At 38.4% G+C, this 16,946-nt stretch overlaps 1 protein-coding gene across 2 annotated transcripts in view; it reads left to right on the top strand.

Annotated features, from left to right (window-relative positions):
- Positions 1-16,946, top strand: part of ATP6V1H (ATPase H+ transporting V1 subunit H) — a 47,685-nt gene that overhangs the window by 4,301 nt on the left and 26,438 nt on the right. For both annotated transcript variants that reach the window (XM_062488980.1, XM_062488990.1), the window contains exons 3-7: positions 5,454-5,556; positions 6,985-7,074; positions 12,200-12,313; positions 14,602-14,706; positions 15,754-15,807. In XM_062488980.1, the coding sequence (XP_062344964.1) occupies positions 5,454-5,556; positions 6,985-7,074; positions 12,200-12,313; positions 14,602-14,706; positions 15,754-15,807 (466 nt within the window). The remainder of the gene's footprint in view (positions 1-5,453; positions 5,557-6,984; positions 7,075-12,199; positions 12,314-14,601; positions 14,707-15,753; positions 15,808-16,946) is intronic.

The following is a 16,946-nucleotide window of genomic DNA, read 5'->3' as shown; positions in this document are numbered from 1 at the left end:
GGTCATGCAGAAGGACATACTGAAGTTCTCTCTCTGTTCTTCAGTGTAAAAGTAAAATGGCTTACTTGTAACTTGTCAGACTTCAATAGCCTGACTTCGTATAAAGTCAGTTCAAGCTAAAGATTAACTGACATAGTGTTTATTCCATCTCTGAAGGTTGTAACTGTAAACTAAATATCAAATTACACTAACACACAACTGCTGACTTTTGATGTTTTTTTCTGTATACTGTTAAATATGACAATTGTCTGTACTACCAGCTTGCTAGTGTGTTCACTGCTCCTTACAAAATCAGGCTGTGGAAAAATAATTTGGTTTCTGGTGCTAAAATTTATCCTTTCTTCATGTTGGATTCCAGCTAGGGTGTGTGTGTATGAGGGAGAAGAAAGTAACAAAGCTTGTAGCAGTGGAAGATGATGTGTAGGTCTGCCTGTGGAGGCCATTAGTTCTGTATGGACTTTGCTGCCTTTGGATCTTGAGACTTGTGGCAGTTTAGAGGTGTGGGTGCCAACCTGCAAAGGCAGTCACTGTTTTGCTCTGTGTGGTTGCTTTCAGCATTTGTCTCGGGGTGTCAGAATGCTAGGGGAGGGTGAGTTCACTTGCTTGAAGCGGGTTTTGGTTTACTTGGGGTAGTAAAAGATTTCTATGAAAAATTTAGCTTGTTTCGGAGTTTAACTTGCACCTCACTGCACTGTAGGTTTTCTAGATGCACAGCATTTGACAATACTTCATATTTAATCAGATGAGATAACTTCATGGCCAAATTGTGCATAGTTTCATGTGTGTTTTCAAATACTTCACATGCATGTTTGTGAATTCTGATGCTAAATTATCTGTTCTATTTTCCTGGTGGAAGAACCTTCTAAAGCAGGTTAAATATCACAGATTTTAAAAGTGTCTTAGAGGAAATTTGAACTGGAGGGAGGTTCTGTTTTGGTGGTTTTTCTTGTTTTTTTTTCCCCTCAGATCTGGTTGAATCTTGTAGGGTACATTCAGTCTGTTTTACTGTTTTAATTTTGTAGTGCTAAAACTGTTGAGCAATTGGATAAATTTAGTGTCTCTAGGTACATGCGAGTACTGTAGATACCTGGATAAAATAAATTATGCCTTGATATGATGGCTTCATATGAGCTTCGTATTTGCTGCATATATAGTAATTTTTTAAAATGTTAAAACCCCCAAAAAAGTAAAAACCAAACCAAAATACCCTAACCTCTAGAGTGTCTTTTGTTAAATTATTCAAATAAAAAATCCAAAAAGAAAACAGCAACAAAAAAATAAAAAAGAGGAACAAGAGTTGCTGGAGGAAATGCATAATTAAAAGAAGGAATCACAAGCTTCTGAATCACTCTGATCCATCAGGAGGATTTAAAAATGGAGGTCTTGCAATTCATGCTTTCTAAATCCTAGAGTTTCAGTTTTGTCTCCTCTAGCAAGTGCTCTTAAAGGCACCTCCTGGTATCCCAGGCACAGAGCTCTGAAAGGTACTTACAGAGCTCCTGACCTAAGCCTGTTATGATCAGACAGGAGGAAAAAAAAAGGGAGAATTCACGTGTTGAGACAGAGACTTTAATAGGACAGAAAAGGAAGAGGGGGGAAAAAAAATAAAAAAAAGGACTTGTACTAGATCTGGAACACAGAACTGCACCAGCTACTATCCCAGCTGAAACCAAGACACAGCTGAAGCTCAAAGTGACTTCTATCTTGGCAAAAGACCACAGACACATCTTGGAAAATAACAAATTAAGTGGCTGCTAGGAAGAGGGATAGAAGGAAGCGCTGGTTGCTTGTTTGCTAAAAGGTGCTGGGAAATGTCTGCTGCTTTGAAGAGGGGATGAGGAAAATGTGTAATAGCACCATGGGATTCCGTATCAGCTTCTCTGAGGCTGTTCTGCACTTTCTCATGTTTTTTGGCTGTTTTTTTTCTTCTCTCCCCACCCCCCGTGGGATTACTGTATAGTCAGTTATTTCAGTTTTAAAATGAGATTAATGGAAATGGATGCATTTTAAATTGCTAAAATTATTAATCAGATGTATGAGTTCCTTGATAAAATATTAACATATTGTTTAAAAAACTGTCAGATCCCTTGTAATATTTTGTATGGTTGGAAGGTGTGTTTTTGAGTGGTGCTAACAAAGCGATAAAGAGTAAACTTTAGTGTCTTTTTTTTCTCACAGCAATATCAATCCCCACATATTTTTTTCTTTTTTTTTTTTTTTCCTGTGGCCTAATGTGGGATAAAAGCAAAAGCTTGAAAGCTCTTTTCCTTTGCAGTTGGCCAACCTCTTCTAATAGCTTGACTGGAAAGAAGTATCTCTCTTGGAGGCTTTCTCCAACATTAAAGCTGAAAATTAAGGGTTCATCTTATGTCATCTTTGAAGTATTTTGTAAATGGCAATATTCTTATAAACAAGCAGCTTATCTGGTTACTTTTGTATCAGTATGATCCATGAGTCCCGGGCTTGGTCTGCATTATTTGAAACAAAAGAAGCTTCTAGTTATGGGTCTTTAAATCCAGTATTTGTGGCAGATAAATTGTTCACCTCTTTCCATAACTATTCAAATCCATCCTTAATAGGCAAGAAAGAGCATAGGTCAGTCTAAAAGGCATGGTAGCAGCCTGGTCATCACTGGCTATTCACATATGATTCATCTATAATTAGTTAAGTTTTTGCAGAAGTTGGGCAAGGATTACCCTACCACTGGCTTTAGGAATCTTCCATCTAGTAAATCTGGATTACCTTTCCTCAGTGCATATGAGGATATCTGTAACAAAGCAGCTGGAATACAGGAATGGCACTGGACTACTGATGTTCTTTTCTTGAATAGTAAATAGATAAAAGATCACTCTGTGACGAGGCCATACTCAAGACATAATCACTGAAGTAAGAGGAAAGAAAACAACACATTGTATGTCTAGTTTCTCTATTTTAAGAATCCAGATGAGCCAGTTGGGGGAAAAAAAAAGCGAATACTTCCTGTAAAGTTTACAGTGATTTTTAATGTAATCTCTAGTCATGGAATATCTGAAAACTGACATTGAAGATGGAAAAGATGGGTGAAGAGTCCATGCTACATAGGTTTGTAAAGTGGAAGAGGCATTTCATTCAGTGGAAATGTTAAGAGGAGATGAGTCTTGGAAATAACTGAAGCAGGAATGTGTAATGCTTTCATCCCCTGTAACTGCATGAATTTCTTCTTTCCTGAGACGCTCCTGGTATTACTTAGTAAAGCTAGTCACCTATTAAAGTCTTGGCTATTTTTAGGACTACTCAATTTAAAATGACTTTTCTTACCTGAAGAGTACCTGACTGTACTATTTTGACAAGTTTTTTTATTTCTTGTGAAGTTTTGTATTATTAAAAAATGCCCAGTAGTGTTCTGTGAATGTCTGACTCTTCAGCTGAGTCAACAGCTTTCTGAAATAGCACTGATGATGGCAGTAACCTCTTGAATATCAAGTTGAAGAGAAGATTAAGTAGACATCTGTTATCTTATAGATGTCCACAACAGTTGACTATATCAAGCCCCTTGCTATGTGTTTGGATGAACTTGCATGCATATCAGTTTTTAAACTCAAAACGTGTTTAGTGAAAGTTAAAAATAAATTGGGAGCCATGATCTCTGTTCTCCTTACAATTTTCTTCAGTGCTTACAGCAAACTTAAAATAACAATTAATTTTGTTTTTCAGCACTTATTTCTTGCTGTTATTCGTGTTATGTATTATCATTTTGGCATAACATGCTAGCTGCGTGTATTTCAATTCTTAGCACTGACATTACATTCAGGCCCTGGAAGTTTAAAAATTATTCAGAGAATGCTATTAAGAGGTGATGCATAGAGAAGGCTTTTGAGTGCCTATGCCACCATTAGTTTCAATTTTTTTTTAACATGAGACCCTTTGCAGGAAGGCACCTGTTACATTTTTTGTGGGATACAGCATTGGTAAATTGATATGGTTGATACTGTATCTCCTCTACTCTGCCCTCGCAAGACCCTGCCTGAAATGCTGCATCCAGCTCTAGGGTCCTCAGCACAACAAAGACACGGTCCTGTTGGAGCAGATCCAGAGCAGGGCCACCAAGATAGTGACAGAACAAAGGGCAGCGGTTTTAAACTGAAGCAGGACAGGTTTAGATTAGATGTGAAGAAGAAACTCTTACCTGTAAGGTTGGTGGGGCAGTGGAAGAGGTTGCCCAGAGAGTTGTGCCTGCATTTTCCTTGGAAGTGTTCAAGACCAGGTTGGATTGGGCCCTGAGCAATCTGATCTTGTAAGTGACATCCCTGCCCATGGCAGAGGGGTTGGAGCCAGATGATCTTCAGGGCTGCTTCTGAACCAAACCATTTTATGATTCTGTGATAGCTCAAGATAGAGAAAACAAGGTTTGTATGGTGAGTTGACATTGACTGGTCACTAGGTGTCCATCAGGACAGGACACTCTCTCTTCATCAAAAGAACAGGGGAAAAAAAAAAACCATGACAAAAAGCTCTGGGGTTGAGGTGTAAGGACAAGGGAGATCACTGACCACTTGCCATCATGGGCAAAACAGGCTCTACTTGGTGGCATTAAATTAATTTATTGCTGATTAAATGGAGTAGGTCAATCAATAATAGGAAAAAATCTAAAAACCACCTCCTTCCTCCCTACCCCCTCTCCCTTCTTCTCAGGCTCAACTTTGCTTCAGTTTGCCTCCCTGCTTTGAGTAGTGTAGGGGCATGGGGTATGGAGGCTGTGGTCAGTTCATAACAATCTCTGCTGCTCCTTCCTTCTCACACTGTTCCCCTGCTCCATCCGGAGGTGTCCCACTCATGGGTTATGGTCATTCATAAACTTGTCTAACACGGATCCTTTTTCTGGACTCCAGACTTCCAGGGATGGGTTGCTCCAGCATACATCACCCTTGAGGTCACAGGTCCTGCAAGAAAACCTGCATGGACTGCAGTTTCCTGTAAGGCATGTCTGCCTGCTCTGGTGTGAGTGTCCTCCATGGACTGCAGGTGGATCTCTGCTTTGCTTAGGATCTCAATGGGCTGCAGGGGGACAGCTGCCTCACCATGGTCTTTGCCACAGGCTGCAGTGGAATCTGTGCTCTGGCACATGGATCACCTCCTCTTCCTCCTTGTGCACTGATCTGGCAGTCTGCAGAGTTGTTTCTTCCACATATTCTCAGTCCTGTCTCATGGCTGCTGTTGCACAGTACTTTTTACTCCTTGAATATATTATCACAGAGGTGCTACTGTCATTACTGACTGGCTCAGATTTGGCAAGTGGTGGGTCTGTCCTGGAGCTGGCTGGAATTGGCTCTGTCTGACTTGGGGCCGTTTCTGGTGTCTTCTCATAGGAGCCACCCAAGCAGTCCCCTACTAACGAAGCCTTGCCATGTGAACCCAGTACAGTTATTTCCAACTTACTGTTCATGTTACTTACAGTTTAATGTTTTATTTTTCAGAGGTCAAATGATTTCAGGTGAAGACTGTGAATTTATTCAAAGATTTGAACAGAAAAGAAATCCAGAAGAAAAACAGGAGTTGTTGCAAACAGAAGGCAATCAAGTAACTTTCTTTTAATGAAGTCTCTATTGGGGAGGAAGCAAATTTTTTGTATCAACTCTTATTTTACTGTTGGCTGTATACAGTTAAGATGTTATGGAATATGTATAAAGCTTTATGTCGTGATACTTTTACTTTTCTTTAGTTATATGGATGTTATTTCATTATTTTTAAAACTTAGTAAATAATTGTTAAATCTCCTCTGACTTTGACTCTGTTTTGGGACAAGCTAGCTCAAGTCTTCCCTCATCCCAGTTTACTTAATCACGCACACTTGTACTTGAGTCACTTCTTTCTGAGTTTTTTTTTTTTTTTTTTTTTTTTTTTTTTTTTTTTTTTTTTGTTTATAGTTTATTGGTGACAGCTGCTTCTGTAAGATTGCTGCTTAGTTAGCTAAGCAATTATAATTTAGTTACAGCATGGAGTCCATTGACTGCTGAGGTGGATTCATTTAGAGATGGGGGGGTCTTGTGTCATTTTAGGCATGGTAAGTTATGATGCTTTTGCACTGGACAGAGGTGATTCAGGACTGAATCAGCCCTTTGCCCTTACGGAGTCCAGGCAGGATGCCCAAAGACACTTTAATAATATTTGAATCAGTAGAATTTCAGCTTGAAGTTCTAGCACAGAATGTCAGACATCAGGAGGATTGGGAGAGGCAGGGAAGAAGGTGCAGTCTGGATGTTTTCAACACAAACATTTCTAGCTATTTTTTCCCACTTTACTTTTAGGCTCTTTGTTTTGGTTTTGTGTTCCTTTTCTCTCCAAATTGTGCTGTGTTACTGTTACCTAGTGGAACAGAGTCTGTATAGTAACAAAAACATGTGTTATACCTTGTATATACTCTATATAATTACGATGTAGCAGTTCAGAATTGGATTTCTTTCTGTTTTAGTTGGATGTGGTGAAGGGGGAGGAGGAAGTTGAAAAGTAATGTTGTAACTATTTCAGCCTGTTGCTGAAATAGTAACATTCTTTACAGATGAACAAAAATTTTTCTACAAGGTACATAGTAAGTCAAAAGAGGAGTTACTGGTCTTCCTCCCTCTGTTTAAATAGCTGAAATTTTTTTGTACTCTTAGTTGCTGTTTTGTCAGTTTACTTGATCTTCTCACTACCATGAAAAAAGGGTGCTGAAGGAGGCTTTTCTAATCTGACTTTGAACCAGGAATGTTGATGACTTTCACTAGCAAGTACTTATTTAATTTGAAAGCCATAAAACAATTTGTAAAGGGTAGCAACCAATATGACAGAAAATGTTCTTTGTGAGATAATGTCAAATGTATTAATCTCTTACTGAATTGAATAAGATGTTGGGATGCTTAATGCTTATGTAAGACTTACCTGTGAATTAATAAGGTCCTGTTTTATATTATCAAAAGGAACAAAGACAATTGCTAATATTAATTTTAATGTCTCTTATTTTTCTAGTGTGCTAAAACATTTATAAACTTGATGACTCATATCTCCAAGGAACAGACTGTTCAGTACATTCTGACTATGGTTGATGATATGCTGCAAGTAGGTTAATAATCTGTATTATTTTTAAGTCTTTAAATGCATGCTTGGATATTTCCTTAGTGTAATTAATGTGTTTTCAGGTATTTGTCATACTGTGTTAAAAATATTCTGTTAAATTTTCAGATTCTGTCTTCAGAAATAAAGTGTTAGACCTAAAATTGTAAGGGTAACTTAGCTTGTAATATGTTCAAATTCTGGAAATAAAACAACCTTCTATGCTTGTCTGTTGGTTCCACACTATGTTTAATTCAAAACTTGGTTGTTAAGGCTAGTGTTTCATAGTGGTTTCAGTTCATGTGATGTTAATTTGCAGAATTTTTTTAAACTCTTTTTGCATTTGATATATTGGTTTATGTTGTGGTAGATTTAGCAGTGTTAGATTAATGGTTGGATTTGGTGATCTTAAAGGTCTTTCCCAACCTAAACAATTCTAAAATTCTGTGACTTGTGATCTCAGCCCTTTCCTGTGGTTACTGTAAGGAGGCTGTGACTTCTCACTTGAAGTTGTTGAAGCTTTTCCTATGAAGGTGTTAATTTGGCCACCCTCAGCAAGAAGGTGTAGTTTCTGCAGCTTCAGGTTTCCAATGTAAGTTAGGTTGTTTGGGACAACATGTTTTGAAATTCTGCATGGTTTAATTATAAACCAGGAACTTTTAATTCAGTGTAACATACAGCTCTTTGTAGCTGTGGACAGCACTGGCGTGTAAGAGTAGGCAATTAAACTTGGTCTTAGGACTGCTGTGCTGATTGGGATAACTCAAGAAGAAACTTTACTAAATCAGATAATCCTGGTTTTATGTTTCCTTACTCTGAAGTTGGCTAAGAGAAGGCATTTGGAGTGATGTAACAAGATGGCTTGAGTTGTGTGAGGTTTTTTCCTAGTACTCACATGAACTGTCTGTGTTTGCTAGTTTCTCTTCTCATGTTTTATGATATGTTTGATCCAAGGTTATAGTGAAATGTGTTTAGTGCTATTGCTTTAGGGTATTCCCCTAGGAGATGAACCATGTGAATTCCAATTCCAGCTCTGATATTCAGTATTTCAACAGGCAAGTTGAAAAGCGTAAACCTCTGCACAGTTTGTATAACATGGAGACCATGGTGCTCTTTCATGTTCTTTTCACACTAGAGCCCTAAGTGAGTGCCCTGACATCTAGGCTAATAGGATAATAGCTAGTGGTGGTGGCAGCAATTTACTCATCTGTACCTTGGTCACTTTTTCTCATTTAGTTTTACTTCAAGTGTGATGCAAACATCAAGAAGTAGAGAAGATGAAAATGATCCTCAATGTCGTTCTTTGATTAGGACACGGAGTTGGAAATACCTTGTTTTGGTTTACACATTGGATGACAAATTTTGGCTCAGTGTGTGAGAACTCTGTTTATTATGGCTACTTTTGTGAGGAATGGGTCCTGCTTTCTGTGCATCAGTGCCAGAGAAGTCATAATTTCACTTGCTCTTTTTCTGAATTTGTGAATGTTCCTAGGTCTTGTTTTGCTAATGTGCTTTGGCATTAGCACATAGCCTGCAGCTACAGTATATGATAGCTGATGATATCTCTTGCACTGTGGAATTAATACCCCACGGGTAATGCTTTCACTGGCCCACTTTTGAACAGATGGAATGCTTCTAGGTAGTCATAGAAAGTAGTTTTGAGTAATTTCTCTTTTGCTCTGTTGTTTCTGTCATAAGTGGTTAGATATGTGTTTTCTTGACTTCATGACGTTGGCTGTATTTTGGGCCTTACCCTGCCCCAGAAGTGGCATGTATGGAATTCTTAATGCTAAATATAATGGCTTTAAATTATTCAGGCTTTATAGTGATACAGCAGAATAGAGATATGGGTGCACCCTACATATTTGCTTTTGTTTGAAATTGAATGCCTTTTTCACTTTAGAAATTCTGCTTCAGTATCTGAAAGGCTGTGCTGACTTTTGCAATGCTGTGTGTGATTGCATTATTCTGGGATACTGGGATAGAAGGCTTGTGTGCAGGCATCCACATGGCATTATCTCAGAGTTTCCTAACCTGTGACACCTCCATTCAGCAAGGCTGGAACAGGACTTCTGTTTTGTTTTGGTCATGTTCAGGGGATGGATCATACAGCCAGTGGAGCCTTATGAACCCCTGGTTGCACGTTTTCAAGGTGTAAAATTCTTGTCAGAAAGAAGCATATTGGCCAGTAATGGTGTGATTGTGAGTTTAGGGCAGGGTCTCTGCAGACCGCCTAGTTACAAGAACCCACAGTGTCATAAAAGCATAGAATCATTTGGGTTAGAAGGGTACCTTGAAAATATCTGGCTCCAGCCCCCTTGCTGTGGGCAGGGACACTTTCAGCTAGACCAGGTTGCTCGAAGCCCTGTCCAACCTGTTCTTGAAGACCTCCAGGGATGGGGCATCCCCAGCTTCTCTGTGCAACTTGTTCCAATGCCTCACAATCTTTCCCTAATACCTAAACCTACTCCTAGTTTGAAGCCATTCCCCCTTGTCCTGTCAGGACACGCTCATGTAAATAGTCTTGCCCATTTTTCTTGTGGTGGGATATGAAGTCTCCAGTCTTTGCTGACTTGTCTTAATTCAGTACACTCAAAGATTTTAAGCAAGAAATTGTTCAAGGACATGGCTTGTCACGGTGCTGTTGACTGAGTAAAATTTGCCTTGAGAAAGTATGTTTTCTGCAGTTTCATGAGACAAACAATATTTGAAGCTGCTTTTCATAGCTGGAACTTTTAGAAACTATTGCAGGTAGCAGTATCCGGCTTTTGTCTGATAATGACTGACTGTAGTTCTTCTATTATCTTTCTATGCTTTGCTTGTGAGGTGGTAAAAATTATGTCAACTGTGTTTTGAGCTCACCAAAACCTTACTTGAGTGTTTGGGATTGTTCCAGCAGTTCTACATACTGATTTGATGACCTTTCTAAGAAAGATTTCTTTTGAACACTGGCAAATTTGAAATTAGTGTGGCATCTACCATACAAGATTATTGCTATTCTGCTTACTTCTGAAGGTGGAGAGTATTGGCATACTGCCATCCTTAAGGAAACATTTTTTACTCTCTTAATCTGATAAATTCTTGGAACAATTTCTTTGGATTAGTGACCTTGTCACACTGCACAGTCTGTTACTTATGAAATCTTTAAGAACCTACACTCTAGTTGGTGCAGGTAGCAATACCAACCAAACTGGGTTATGCTTCTTCAGAAATGACAGCTGCTAAATTATTGGACTGTTGATGTGAAAGCTTCAGAATTTTCTTTTTATCAGTGTAGTCAGTAACTTCCTAGGAAGGTGCAGCACTATATATTTCAGGGCTGCAGGGAGTTTTCCACTCCTTCCCTTCTGTCTTGATCCTGCATCTTAACAGCAAACCAGACAAGTCTTCTGACTGACAGCATGTTGAAATTATTTCAGCGTTTCTGCTTCCAGACTTGTCTGTCTCCTCCTTAGTTATGTTGTAAACTGAACTCATTGATCTACTAAGTTTTGATCTTTCTTAGCTAGACTGCTTAGCACATTCAGATGCTAACAGTGATTTATTTGATTGAACTGCCATTTCTCATCAAGCAAGCCTTCAAAGTAAAAGCTTTCCACCAAAGGCTCTGTGTCCCTGAGATCTTACTCTTTTATGTATTTCATAATTTGAACAACAAATTTTGAGAACATTTCTGGGTGCTTTTTTATACATGCCATGTAGAGAATGGATCGCTGTAAGGGTTATAACTGGTGACATCTGAGCTTCCCCAGTCAGTGATTGGGGGGCAGCAATTTGCAGCCTGAAAATGTGGTACAATACTTAGCTGCCCAGCTGGCAGCTAAGCACCACACAGCCATTCACTCACTTCTCCAGCAGGGGATGTGGAAGAGAATTGGACGAATAAAAGTGAGAAACTTGTGTTTTGAGGTAAGAGCTGTTACTTTCAAGTAGGGATTGGTTGAAGCTCTAAGGCTTAGTAAGATGGCACTGTTTGAATCATGGATATGTTCAGGTCTTCTTGTGCTTAATGGATCACTTTCCAACAAGGAGGCTTGCCTAGATGGTTCTTCATCCCTAGAATTAACAACAGGGTGCAGAATTGATGGAGAAGAGCTTTTCTAGCAAGGGGAGTTGGAAAACTAAAATGTCTGGATAGTGGAGACTGAGATACTGTCCTTTTGCGAGTTTCTCACTTGCCTTCTTTGATAGGAGTTGTATATTTGGTGTCAGTAGTTTGACTTCAATGAGGAGACATCTCTTCAGATGGAAAGCTTTCAATCCACCAGGCTAGAAAACATACAGAAATCCTTGAGGAAAAGCAAGAATTCAAATGTGAGATTATTTTGGGACAGTCTGTCTATATCCTAAGCTATTAGGAAACAGCAGAGCTTTCCTTTCTCCTACATGATTGTATGGCCTGTTCTCTGGCCTGCTCTAAGGAGAACTGCAACAGCTGCTTTGCATAGTGATTATCGGGGGAAATACTTAGAGACCCCAGTGCCTAGGCTCAGGTACTTGTGGTCTCTTGTGGCTCAGGGTAGGAGCTCTGGAGAGCAGACTTCTGGTGGCAGTGTCACCTTATAGATATGCAGGTTGCCTGAGATAACTGCTGAATCAGTTGCAGCCTGATCTGGGATAGAAGAGATCATTTCCCACTGAGAGGAATGGAAAGGCTCATTTACACCCCCAAGGTTTCACTTATAGAAGAAGTTAAGCAGCAGGCTCTTGTGTGGAAGTAGCAGTACATTGAAAACTTTGCATGGACTTTAATCAAGCATAATTAGTTAGATGAAGAGTAGTGTTATTCTTAAAAAATTACAGTGTTTAGCTTGTTTCTCATTTGCCTTACTCCACTTGCATGTTCAAAAGAATATACGTGTTTTTGCTCAAGCAGGTGTTGCAGTACTGGGCTACAACTAGGGCTTCAAGGTTTGTTTCCTCCACCCCAAATCCCCAAGCTTAATGTCAGAGTGCTGAAATGAGCTGTATCCACAAGTAATTTTTCAGTCTAACTGAAAAATTTCCATGGGTTCTTACAAGCCAGGATACACTCTGATAATCTATGCCAACATACCAAGGAACAAATAACTGCTTTATGTCAAATGCTTTTACAAGTCTGTGATCTTTTCCTCTCTGTCAATTGTTACAGGAAAATCATCAGCGTGTTTGCATCTTCTTTGATTATGCAAAACGTGGTAAAAACACTGCATGGTCCTATTTTCTGCCAATGTTGAATCGACAAGATCTCTTCACTGTGCATATGGTAAGCTTTAAATGAAACTGTCTCTGAAGATGGTAGAGAAAAATACTGGTTCTGTTTTTCTTCAGGAGATTTTGGGAGTTGAAGCTAAACTTCTGCCTGGACTGGAAAGTTTTCCTCTTGCAGTTTAGACAAGTCATTCTTAATACAAGCTTCGCCTAACCACATTTTAAAAAGCAAAATTACATTGTTAATCAACATTGGTTTATTTCTGGGAGATTCGGGAAGGTTTTAAAAATTCAGAAAAGCAGGGATTTTAGAACAATAATTGCAGTAAAACATACTTGAAAATCTTTTATTGCAACTGCCAGTCGATGCTGTACAAATATTAGAATTTAAGTTCTTATCTTGGGAGAAAGGAAATACCTTAACCTCGATGAACCTTGTTTTCTCATATGCTCAGTTTATCAGCTGACTCACTGGAAGTGTAGAGTAAGAAACAGAGAAGTGCTTGGTGTTGTTCAAGTGCTGCTCAGCAGCGGCTAAAACATTGATACATTACCAGCCCTGTTTTGGACACCAATCTAAACCACAGCATCATATGGAGTGCTTTGAAGAAAATTAAATCCATTCCAGCCAAACCCATTACAGCCATGTGCAGTGTATGGTTTTTGCTATGCTTTGACTACTGTTTGCTGCTGCTCTATATGGAGTAGCTTTTCTGGAATCTCAATATTCTTCTGTTATCAGTGGCAGGAAGAGGCAATTTCATTTCAGCATTTTTTTTTTTGTCTTGTAGGGCAAAAATATGTTTGTATTACTGTAAATTCCTAGAGGAGACCATAGTTTCCAACAGTGAAACTTATATTATGGCTTGAGGAAGAGAAAACTGCAGAACTATGAATTGTTCTACGCTGTGTATGTTTGTGCTGGAATGATATGGTAGAGTCAAATCAGAGTCAAGCTAGAAACCTGCCTTGGATGAGGCTGTGGGGGCAGAACTGGTACAAGGATTCCAGGACACCAAGCAAGCTGTGCTCTTTGCCCTGGGATGTCACCAGTGCAACTGTGTTTGGGGCTGTACTGCAACTTGAACAGTGAGCTGGCATGCTCTCAAGAAAAATGTTAGGCTTAGTTTATTTATTTATTTATTTATTTATTTATTTATTTATTTATTTATTTAATCTAATTGGTTGACTCCATGGATGTGAATCAGTTTTCTTGGTGCAGCTGAGGGAGGAGGTGGCTGGGGTTTCTTTTAGCCAATGCAGTTTGTTTTGTGGTTTTTTTGGTGGTAGTGCTGCTGAAGACCCATCCTGCAGAACTGCAATTTGAGCTGTTAGACAATGCTGACTGCTCAAATATGCCAGTAAAACATAATTTTTAGACCCTTGCAGTGTAAACTATTTACTCTCTCTGTAATGGTGGTTTTTAAGCATATGGTATAGAAATTTTGATGGTCAGCATTTCTCTACTCAGATTTGTATTATTCAGATATTGTTTTCTTTAAAAGGGGTTTTGACACGTTTTAGTGTAGCGATTGTTGTTCCAGCCTCACACTTATAATCCCTTTAGAAATCAGTGGTGGTGGTGCTGCACATGTGAATGCGGTAAGGTGGAAAGGTGGTTGGAAGCGTCCTCACTGCATCATGGAACTGTGTGCATACAAATGAAACCCTGCTTCAGTAATCTCTTGGTTACACTGCCTCTTTATATGTAAGCTGGCTCAAATGCTTTTGCAGATTAACTGCAGGCTGCAATGTAGATTTACTTCAAATGTAATTTGGAAAGGCTGATGTAGAAATATATTCCTATTTAAGTATTCTTAAAGCCATAGGCATCAAGAAAATTCTTAACCTGACTACATTTTTACTCCCCAACTTCATTCTGAAATTGTACTTTCCATTTTACTTTTCTACTCTTCTTTTTCTGGGCTTGAAACTTCTCCCTTCTTGAAGATGACTTCCTTCAGTTTAAGTACAAGAACCCTTCAATACTATGTACATTTGTATTGGCATATGCCATAGTTGTTTAAATCAAGCCTGCATGTGTTAGACCATCAAGTGTTTTGCTTTTGGTTGATTTCTGACTGTAGTGGTGTCCTACAGCAGTAGCAGTAGCCCATTGACAGCTTCCCTCCATCTTCTTTTGAGCTTTTTATTGGTGCCTTGTGGACTTCAACAGCTACAGGTAACTGATAACAGGCATGAATAGTCCCCTCCATAGAAAACAGGTAGATATCTGTAAGGGACTGTCTTTTGTCTAAAATTGATTTCCGAAGTTTACAGAACTTCTCACTGAATTCTGAATTTGCTGTGTTTGAAAAATCGGTTTATTGCATTCTTTTTCAGGCAGCAAGAATTATTGCCAAACTGGCTGCTTGGGGGAGGGAGCTTATGGAAGGCAGTGACTTGAATTACTATTTCAACTGGATTAAAACTCAGCTTAGTTCACAGGTAAAAAGCTGCTTTTGTTTAAACTTTACAGTAACTTTGGAAACTTTTCAAGAATATGAATGTATAAATGGGCAAACAAGAGGTATATTTTTGTTTTTGTTTTTTTTAAATGAAATTTTACTTTGTAGTTTTTAAAGCTAAATGTTCTTTAGTCAAGCACTTAGTTTTTAACTTAGTATTTTGAGTGTTTTACTCCAGTCCTTGAAATGTAAATTAATGATAAAGCTTTTTGCCTTTTCTGTTGGTGAACACTTTTTTTCTTTTGGACACTGAGAAAATATAACATGAGGGTGTTTTTGTCTTGCCTCTGCTATTTTGATTATCAGAGCGTTTTGCTGGGAAGAAAAGTCACATGGCAGCAGAAACTGAATATCAAAACCTTTTTCTGGTTTACTGTACTGCAAAGCCTTTACTTTTATTTCTGTGTCTTGAAACTGAATAAATTATGACTTGTTTGGACAGTGTTTTTGTAGTATTAGCTCAGTTAGATCCACTAACTTCTGGCTTGTCCTTCAAAGATGAATCATTGTCCTTTGTATTAATTTCTGGTTATTTTTCCTTCAAAACAGTGATTTGTCTCTCATTCTCTTAATGTAGTAGAAATGGATTCTGGAGAGTTGAGAAACATTCAGGGGGTTTATTAATTATATATTTTTCATAGTTTTCTAAACTGGCCTTATTAAAAAGGAATTTTAATTTTTTTCTTCTGGAAGGAGAATCTTAAAGTTGGAATTTCCTTCAGAAAGATGCAAGAGTACAATTTGCAAATTCTGATATAAATAGATGTCTTGAATAAATCCACACTTAAATAATTAAAAATGTTGATGTACTAGATCAGTTCCAAGCACGTTCTTCTAGACATGAAGTGTGTGTAGGAAATAAATACAATATATTACGGTAATCTATTAGATTTTTTTTTCTGCTTAATATATTCTAATTTTTTTTAATGACTAGAAAGATTGGAGAACTGAAAGAAACTTGGTAACAACTGTTCCTTAAGGGTGAATAACAACTCTGATTTTAAACTTTTATTTTTTCTTTTCCTAGAAGCTACGTGGTACAGGGGGTTCTGTGGATACAGGAGCAGTCTCCACAAGTGATGTGAGTATATCTTTGAGATCTGTCATTCTGCTGTTTTGGGCAGGTGATGTTCACTCCTCGGATTAAGGCACAGATCTCTTCTGGTGCCAGTGATAAGAAGTGCTTGGAATCAGAACTGTACAGCAGAGTGCCAGGTGATGGCGCCAAGAAACAAAAGTATTTTAAAACACTGATTTCACATAGAATATTGGCAGTAGAAGTGTATATTTTACAAATTAGTTTGTTTTGTTAAAGCCGTAGATGCATCTAGGATACTCTTTGTTAGAAATTGAAAAAAATCTATAAAATTAATTTAATATTCAAACGATTTTAAGTCCCTGACTTGGTGATCTTAGAGGTCTTTTCCAGCCCAAATGATTCTGTGATTCAATACTATCTGTTTGCCAATGAGCTGTTGGACTTGTAGAAAAAATGTGAAACCGAGAAGCTTTTATCTGTTGTGCTGTGCAGAACTTGGAAAAGGACACATCAGATATTAAAGCTGATATTGCCCCTAAACCACTGTGGCATGAAATTGCAAGAGTGCTTTCAAAACGTAAGCTTTTCATATTTGAATAGCTTGAATTCAGAGGAAAATAGATTGTCCTTTTTGTATCAATATTTTTTGAAATACTGAATTTCCTGTAGCTATAATAGCTGCTGAACTTGGAGATGAACTGTGGCAATATAACAAAGGCAAATGATCATCCTAACTGGATTTTCTGTGTTGGTGTGGCATGATGAGGCAGTTTATCATAGTTCTTGAGTGTGGAGTAGAATTCAGTTTGGTATTTTGCTCCTTTTGCAGCCTGAAAGTGGTCACAGCTTCTCAGAAGACTTAACTTGGGATTTGTTATTCTTCGAAGAGTACTCATGGCTTTAAAGTGTTGACTTCCTGTAGAGGAGAAGCCTCTTATATTACCCCCATTTGGGGCGTAAAGTAGAAAAGATGCAAGACTGTTATGCAAGACTATAGGTAGGATGTAAAACAATGGCCTGATTATATAAGTTGAAGTATTTCAGTATTTCACGTGCAGATCTGTGTTCCCTACTGTTAGGTTTTGTTAGACTGACAGCCCTCTGTCATACATCCATAAAAGAGTAAATAGTTCTACAGCACACACAGCTTGCTGTGGGGCCATGAGCTCCTCTGACTTGCT

The sequence above is a fragment of the Cinclus cinclus genome, chromosome 1 (genome assembly GCF_963662255.1).
Source record: "Cinclus cinclus chromosome 1, bCinCin1.1, whole genome shotgun sequence".
NCBI lineage: Eukaryota > Metazoa > Chordata > Aves > Passeriformes > Cinclidae > Cinclus > Cinclus cinclus.
Note: the sequence above shows the minus strand (reverse complement) of the source record. Positions and strands in the feature narration are given on the sequence as shown.